Source organism: Glycine max, chromosome 14, assembly GCF_000004515.6.
Source record: "Glycine max cultivar Williams 82 chromosome 14, Glycine_max_v4.0, whole genome shotgun sequence".
In the NCBI taxonomy this organism is placed as follows: Eukaryota; Viridiplantae; Streptophyta; class Magnoliopsida; order Fabales; family Fabaceae; genus Glycine; species Glycine max.
The window spans coordinates 9,444,962-9,454,726 of NC_038250.2; the positions used below are offsets into that span (position 1 = coordinate 9,444,962).

At 26.4% G+C, this 9,765-nt stretch overlaps 1 protein-coding gene across 1 annotated transcript; it reads right to left on the reverse strand.

The window, feature by feature from the left end:
- Positions 1–3,598: 3,598 nt before the first annotated feature.
- LOC100780149 (uncharacterized) lies at positions 3,599–4,243 on the reverse strand. Its single transcript, XM_003544496.5, has one exon. The coding sequence runs from the start codon at positions 4,123–4,125 to the stop codon at positions 3,742–3,744; it is 384 nt and encodes a 127-aa protein (XP_003544544.1). The 5' UTR covers positions 4,126–4,243; the 3' UTR covers positions 3,599–3,741.
- Between the last annotated feature and the right edge of the window lie 5,522 nt (positions 4,244–9,765).

A 9,765-nucleotide genomic window follows, 5' to 3' on the forward strand; every position in this document is an offset into this window, starting at 1 on the left:
TATATTTTATTTTATAAATCAATCTTCATCTAATGATTTCAATTCACTGGCTGCGTAAATACGTGATCATGATATCCCTTGCCATAAGAAATCCTACTCCGATTGAAATGATCACATGACATATATACATTGCACCATTGAAAAGAGACAAGCCAAGGTAATAAAGTGAATGGACAGTGAGACAGAAGGCACCAATGGGCCAATGGGAACGGGATGCTTCTTGAATCATCATGATCAATAATCTAAACTTTTTATGTGGTTAGAAACATGAAATTTGTTTTTATCGTGCAACTTTCTGGTGGCCAAATGCCATGTGCTTAATTTTTCTTTCAAATACTATTTTGATATTTTATGTTTTAATATTTTTTATATCGATACATTACATTTTAAAAGTTTTATTTGATTATTTTTAAATTTTTTGTTAATAATATTTAACTCAATCTCTATTTTAAATTTTAAAATAATTAACTTAAAATAGTAAAGAATAAAATCTCACCCAAACTATGATGTTACATATGGATTTTTTTTTTGTAAGCCAAACGTTAGCTTTCCTATCAATTCCACCTTCACTGCCTAATGAACATTAATTGGAATAGTTTTGATTGTTATACCGAGCATAATGAAAGTTATCATATTTTAAAGACTAACTTGTCCAACAAGTTTTTATAACAATTTTTATAGTTAGTAAACAAAAAGAAAGAAGACAAAAGTATGTGATGAAATGGACGATGTAAATTAAGAGAAAGGATTAATAATCATACATCGTCAGAGTAAACAAATTTACAACATTTACTGACCAAAAATTATCTTTAATTTAAATAACTTTCAAGATATTTCAATAAAAATCAGCAAACTGATTCTTTATATAATATTTTTTAATTATATGATAATATAAAATATCTATAAACAACATATATTATTTATTCATAAGAGAAATAGAAAGAAAAAATGAACTGTAAAAAGTGTTATAAAATTTTTATTATATATATATATATATATATATATATATATATATATATATAATATGCTGAATATTAAAAGCTACGCAAAGAATATTACAGCTAGCCTTTGAATACACGAATCACCACAAAGCTACACACTCAGGTCATTGCCTACTTCAACAAAACACAGAATACGTCTAATGGCTCCCAATTCAGATGAAACAATTGATTCAAAAGACCAACTTACTCAGAAAGAAAATGCATAAGATCCATCTCCTAACCTCAATCAGGAGTCAGTGTGACAGGTTCAAAGTAACTATTCTATCACTAGCTAGCTACTAAAGGAATAGGTTGTCAAAATGACCAAAATAGACATTCTATTTTATAGACATGTGGCTTGAGCAAGGGGTAAAATTGAAATTTGGATAAAAAATATTTTAATTGCATGAACGCACACATATCAATAATATGTATATGATTACAACCAACAGAATTCAAGGAACAATATAATTTGACAAAAGTAACCAATCAGCTACTTCATATATTATTTTTTATTTATTAATCAATTCATAAAAAAATCTTCTGTGTAACTTATGAAATAATTATTATAAAAATTAATAAATTTATAATATATAATAATTTTGTAATTATAATTTTTTATAAAAAAATTTGTGCATAAGCACGGACTCAAATATAATTATAAATGGACTATAAAGGGACTGTAACGTAATTATAAAATTAATTCTTTTTTTGGATATACAGGCTTGATAAATTATTTATTTAGAATAATTTTTTTATAAAAAGGAAAAATGTTATCATAATATAAAATTAAAAATCACATATAAATATATAAAAGAATATAGTTTGTTGATACTTTTAATATCACAGATCAAATTTTATATGAAAGTTAATTCAAAAATTTGATTTCTCTAAAAAATTTTGTATCATTAATCAATCATAAAAAAATTTCGGTATAACTTATAAAATAATTATTATAAAAATTAATAAATTTATCATATATGATAATTTTGTGATTAAATAATAATATAATTTGCATATATATTATTCATTTATTAAATTATAGTTAGAGAGGGTAAAATGATCAAAGTTTATAAATCATTTTTATTCATTTTAAAAAAGTATATAAATATATAAAAGAGTATAATTTGTTGGGACCTTCTAATACCACGAGATGACCTTCTTATCCAAATCCAAAGACAAAATATAATAGTAAATATAGTAGTTTTAGTAGTATAAGAAAATTTATATGAAAGTTAATTCAAAAGTTTCATTGATATAAAAGTTTTTGTATCATTAATCAATCACAAATTTTTTTTTAGTATAACTTATAAAATAATTATTATAAAAATCAATAAATTTATCATATATAATAATTTTGTGATTAAATAACAACATAATTTATGCACATAATATTCATTTATTAAATTATAGTTGAAGAGGTTTATAAGTCATTTTTATTCATTTTTTAAATAAATAAATTATTGGTCAAATTATATGACTCTAGTTATCCTATATTGTTGACACGTCATTTAAATAGAGACAAAATGGAAATTTTGTAAATAATGGGAAAGAAAAAGAGAAAGAGGATTAAATACATGAGACAAGACGTACTGCATATGCATACCAGCCACGTGCTATGTGAAGGAAACTATAAATGAAGATGTCCATTTTTTTAAATAATGGAAAGGATCCAACTCCTTCTATTCATCAAAAAGTAGTTTAAAAAAAATCAAATGAGTTTTTAAACTTTCTTACAATTTGTATACTTTTTGGCATAATTTACTTTTTAGTATAAGTATAATTTTAATACTAAAAATAAATAAAAATAACAGAGTGATCCATGCATATGCACGGGTGACCGACTAGTTTACCATTAAAGCTAAAAAAAACTAATGAGATAAACTTCATTTTTTCTTCATCAATTATTATAATCAAATGAGGGATATAATATATAACCTAATGGTTCTTAATGACTACGGTACAAGTGTCCTGATTAACTTTAGGAAATATAAAATAAACCTTAATATAGGAAAGATAATGTTTTTTTATTGACAAATAATAATTTGTTAGTTTTATTAGAAATATTAATTGGAGGATTCAAACCCATAATCTAATATTTAAACTTATATCTCCCTTCACCCTTCACCCTTCACCCTTCACTCTTCCTTCTCCTTTCATTCTTTCTCAACCTTTTTGTCAACCTTATATCTCCTAAAATAGATAATATCAAGTGGTCTTTCATGATGTATCTGGTCCACTATGTTTAAAGGCTTATCACAGTGATAAACATGAAAAAGCTCAGTAATAGCAATGATGAACCAGAGGCAAAATAGCTTGTAACAACATGGAGCCATTAAAAACTAATTGAGAGACATAAATAAAATAATTAGAGGGAAAGACAGAGGAATTGAAAAAGGGCATGGATAAAACAGTCTAAGATCGATCTCCATATCATGAAGCTATTTTCCTTTTGCAAAACTAATTCGTTTATAAGCAGAGAGGCTTGTAACTTGTGAGAGTACAGTACAGATAGAGCCTCAAAATTTAACATGACTACACTCTAATACACAAATATTTATTTAATTCATTAGAGTCATCTAAAAAAATTGTGAAAAACAAAAATATAGAGAAGATCATTCAATAAAGTAACATGAATTCATAAAATCAAGTCTAGTTAAACTGATCATAACTCATAATTCTACTAATCATGAACAGTAAAAACTCAATTAAATATGTAAACAGGAAATTAATACAAAGGGGTAATTAGCCACTAAATTAATCACCACCAGCCATAAACCACTTGCCAGTACCTATCCTTAAGCCACCTAAAGCTCTTCCTAAAGGAGCCTTTGACTTTTCCTTCCACAGAATACATTTTGTAGCTGGCAACCCTCTTCTTCCTTTGAATCTCAGGATCAGTAGCAAAGCTCCAAGACTTGGAAATAGAAGTAGCCCTTGATGACATGCTTTTTCCTTTCTTCATCATCTTCAAGTCCTTGTTGTTGTAATTATTGGGACCCATTTGAGCTTGTGCATAGGAGACGCTATAGGACCTGAGATCACAAGGCCTTGGTGGTGGTGTTGCTCCTCCATAGTACCTCTCCATCTTCATCATTTGCCCATTGCCATGAGACCTTGATCTGTTGTAGTTGAAGTCTTCCATGGAAATTAGACAGAGAGAAGAATAGTGGGTTCTCTCTCTCTTCAAGGTCAAGCGTTTCTATTATCACGGTGAGGTTGGACGTTGGCTGGCATTGTTTCACTTTGAATTTTTATTTGTATTCTTTTTTTATGTTAGGCAAAACAAGCTTTTCGGCTACTTAGAAGTGTGTAGTTGAAAGATAAAAAATAATAAAAATAATTTATTAAATTATAAATGTTAAATAAAATAATTGTAGTTGAAAAGTATAAAATCATATAAAAATAATAAAATATTAATTTATTTAAAAAGTATAATCAAGAAATTTGATAAATACATTATTCATAAAAAGAAAAAAAATATTAAAAAACTCAAAATTAACATTTTTAAAAACTCTAACTTAAGTAATGTTTAAAAAATTCTAAAATTATTAAAAATATTTATTTACTTAACAGTTAAATAAATTTTTTAACTAATATAAAAAATTAAAAATCAGTTGAAATGCTACCTAATAACTATTGATTTCATTTATAAATATCTCTGTATAAAGAAATTTTAATTTAACACTCTCATTAAATAAAAAATTTAAATATATAATAAATTTGTTAATTTTTAAAATATAAATTTTAAAAGTCATATTATTATAATTTCTTATCAATCGAAAATATGACCGTCTAGTTTGGTTTAATGGTTTACTCTTTGAGCACCATCATTGAATTTTGGATTCGATACAAGACACCCACACTCCCAAATCCCTGATCAATTGAAAATATGATAATTTTATGACGATAATTTTAATTGCATTATTAATCTCCTCTGTTACTTTTGTTTTTCTTTCCTTTTTTTTATTTCTTGACTCTTGAGTATATTAATTATACGCTTTGCTGGGACGTAAAAAAAAATTTCTTCGTTTATTTTCAATATTCCAATAAAAAAATCATGTGTAATTTTTTTTTCTTCAAGATAATATTCTCTTGTTAATGTCATTGAACACAAATTGTCATCCATAATAAATTTATTAATTTTTAAAATAATCACTTTATAAAAATAACTACAATTTTTAATTGAATGACAAAGTAAAATTGATTACATAAATAATATATGAAAATTAAACTCTTTCAATTAATTTGGAAACATAAGAGACGAATTCGTCCTTAAAAAAAAAAAAGAGACGAATTCTTTACCCTTAACTTTTTTATCCATGGTGCTCAAATAAATTCTTTACTTTCATTTTTATTAAAAAGTAACTATTTCTTAAATTTTTTAACTGTACTCAACATGTTTAGTGGGAATCATTACTGTACTCAGCAAAGTTTTCAACTTCATGCATGAATTTTCTAAAAGTTGGTATATAAAAGTCGACCAAAGTCTACCACTTTAACTTAACTCTTGATGTGATTCAATATTTGAATTTGAAACTCTTCGTAACGCTATCAAGCAAGAAAAAAGAAATGAAAAAAGTAAATGCATTCCCTCAATATGATGTGAGTTATTGAATAAATTATACGGACGCTTTTCTTTAGGTTTTTGAAATAATAAAAAATGAAAGATTTTTTTAGATAAACAAATGAATATGTTGATTTTTTTTAAACCAAATTATTGATAGTTAAGATTTAAATCTGAATCACTTAATTAAAAGAAACAAATCTTTATCAATTGCATCAATAGTTATTTATCAAAAAGAATATATAATTGATAAAAGTACCAAGCTCACCATAAGTAATAACAAACCAAGTAAAAGGAGTAAAAAATATAGCCACTAAACACCGTGGCTGATAAACATACATCATAATCCACCACCAACAGATGCCAACTATAACCATATAAATAATACAATTGATCCCAACGTCCTTACGAACAACACACATGATAGTAAATCAGGATGTTGCAATCCAAGCGTAAAGAAGGAAGCACACATTTCAAATTCTTGACAAACTATGCAACTGTCATGCAGAATAGTGGAAGCCTTATATCTTTACATGCATCTGCGACCAAGACTTGAACCTTACAGTATCTATCAACACCTCAAACTCAAAAGAGGGTTATTCTTCATGTATTTATAAGTTTCTTCTACACTCAATAAGTGTTGTGACATTCCTCCCTTCCGTTTATTGTTCTTGCATTCTTTCATTCCATCTTTGTATCCCCGTCGTAAGTATTTTCCTCTCTCCTTATATTTGTTAGTTTTTGATAATCCGTTAAACTAAACAGATTCACAATTTGTATGGTATAGGCGTAAAGGAAATCTGTATGGATAATATAGATTGACAATCCGTATCAACAATATGGATTGGCAATTCGTATGGTCCATCTGTATGGATTATACGAATTGTCAATCCGTATTTTTTATTAATTTTAAATAATTTTTGTATTTAGTAAATAATTTATTTAAAAAAAGTGTTTATTTAAAAATTAGTTTTTAAATTTTTTTTGTTATTTAATAATTTTATAAATAACTATTGTTTTTAATTTTAAATAATTTTTTAACTTAAAAAACTATTTTTGTTTATTTTAATTTTAAAATAAATTATTTAATAAATTTGTTCATTTAAAAACAAATGTATAATTTTTTTATTTAATTATTTTATAAATAACTAATTTACTACTTTTATATATTTAAAATAGTTATTTTTAAATTAGTTCAATAAAAAAAATTCCAAATTTTTATAATGTATATATTTTAAAATTTAGTTAAACAAAAACGGATAATATTGTATAAGAAAAAAATTATTGATATATTTATACAAATATTATAACATTAATAGTATTAAATATTTATATAAATAGTATTTCAAAGTAAAAAAATATCAAAATGAATTTTTTTCATTCATTATAAATATTTAAAAGTATTGAAATAGTTATTTATAAAATAATTAAATATTTATTTATGAATTATTAAATTGTAATTTATAAAATATTTAAATAAAATTGTAGCTTGATTTTGATGATGTATTTTAGTTTGCTAGATTAATCATTTAATATTAATTTAAATTTTTTTATTACATTTGTTAAAATAGACTACATTTAATAATATAGTAGGGTTTAAGAAGATTTATCAGTTAATTTGTTAGTTAGTTTTTGAGTAAGAATGAAAAAAAATTGTTTTGAAATATGAAAGTCAACTATTATTTGAACGATGACATTAATTGATATTAATGTGCAAATTTGTAGATCATGGTTAGAACTAAAGGATTGGTCGGACTTTAAGAAAAGTTTTAGGAAGAGCCTTAGGTAGACAGGTTGTTGGTGATGAGGAAGGAGCCCCTCAGCGTCAAAGGCCCATAACATCGGCATGTAGACAATGGACAACTTCAGCTATTGTTGAGGATGTTGACCATGTGGATCATGCTGCTGACGAGGTTCATGAGGAGCCACAGGAGCCCGTTATGGATCATGTAGGTCCTGATACAAAGCGTTTTCCAGACGGACCCCATGATACATCAGTGTTAACGTTATACGCTGATCATATGAATCCCTTCCTCTTTTTCCAATATCTGTGTTTGACCTCATTATCACCTCCACAAAACCAATATCATACACAACAAAACGAGCCTGATGCAAAACGTCATCATCATGGGTAGCAAACACCTACAAAAGGGATAATACATGTTTAGTCTTCAATGAACATTTATTTACTTACTTTAACAAAATACAAAATCATATCAATACCTGAGAAGTATTCAAGACATCAGAACAATCAATATTTTCAAACACACCAGGTTTCTCTCCATTGTCTCCATTCATATTAACTTCTTCAGACATTATGTTATTATATATCCACTGATGTTTTTTCATCTTAACGAAACATTAAAAAAAATTCAATGACAAACTAATGACACCTAACGAAGTCATACATAATTCTAATTATTTATAAATAAATCTATTTATTTTTTAAAAATTTCATGTTGAAATTTATTTTAAAATCCTTTATGTGAATGTATGAATCGAGGTTTTGGTGATGCCAAAGTAGAATCAAACAACAAGGTTGTTTCAACAAACATTTAAAGGTTAAGCATTTCTTTAAGATTAATACAAGATTGCATCAACAAACATTCAAAGGTAAAGCATTGCTTCAAGAATAATTCAAGGTAAGCAAACAAGATCAAGAAAAAGATAAGGCCTCAAACAATCTTATTGGTTGATCAAGTTTTTGCCTCAAAACACATTATTTCCAACATCCAAGGCTCTAGTAATCGATTATCAAGCAGTGTAATCGATTACCAAAAGATAATTTTGAAGCAAAAGGTTTAAAAAGGGTTTTGAATTTGAATTTTGAATCATGTCATCGATTACTGGATATTTGTAATCGATTATCAGCAATGACACTTCAGAAAACACTTTGAAAAGACATGACCCTTCAAAATATAACTGTGTAATCGATTACCAGAAACTTATAATCAATTACCAATGAAGAATTTCAAAAAAGACTTTTTGAAAAGACACATCTTTTCAAACCATTTTGAAAAGACACAAATGACTTATTTATATGTGTGTCTGACTTCGAAAAGTAAGAGAAAGATATTCTAAGAGAACTTAATTGTCAAATGTTCTATCAACAACTCTTGGGCAAACACTTGCAAATCTATTGAGAATTCATTTAGAAACTTCAAATTGTATTATCATCTTTAAAAGAGAGAAATTTCTCTAGGAACTTCAATTTGTATCATCCACTCTAAAAGAGAGAAATCTTTTTGTTCATCTCAGAAAGTTAGTTGTAATCAAGAGACTGGTTGTCTCTTGAATTGTGAGAATTGTAATCAAGAGACGGGTTGTCTCTTGGAGAATCTTTGAACATAAGGATGAGGGATCCCAAGGTGTATTCAAAGTCTTACAGAGATAGTGGAAAATCTCAAGTGAGTTGCTTGAGGACAAGACATAGGCATGGGAAGTGGCTGAACCAGTATAAATTGAGTTTGCATTTCTCTCTTCCCTTATCTCATTTATTTTATTACAATCAATTTTATCTTGCACGTTTAAAGAACATCGATTAAATTAATTGTTGCTTCTTCTTCTGCATTTTGAGCCTATCATTTAGAAGGGAGTTAAAGTTTGTTAATGAAAAAATTTTAAAACTTAATTGACTCCGCCTCTTAAGTTATTGAGGCCACACTTGTCCAACACTTTATACTAGATAAGTATGTCGATATATCAATAAATATATTTTTTAACATATACTATCACATAATTTTATTTTTTTTTACTGCATTTACTAATATATTGCATTGAAATTGATAAGCATATACATGAAAATTTATATCTAAATTTTCATATTTTATACCCTTGCATAAACTAGTTAATGTAATAATATTTACACAAATATTATAAAAAGTATAACTAAAGTTATAAAAAAATTAAAAATAAAATTTATTTAATTTTTAAAATATTTTTTAGGTTATACAGATTGTCAATCCATAAAAAATTTACGGATTGTCAATCCGTATGTTTATTATGACACAAATCAAAGTTGAAGTTGTAGACGAAAAAAACTTACATCCTCTAGCGTTGCACCACAACACCCACCACAATGACAATCATGAACTGCAAACGACCACCGCAACAGTTCACCTCAACCAAACCAACCACAAGATGAAAGGAGAGCTCAATCGAAAGGATACGAGATTGAATGGTGCATGAAGAAAAAAAAACAACAAACATAGAAGAAGT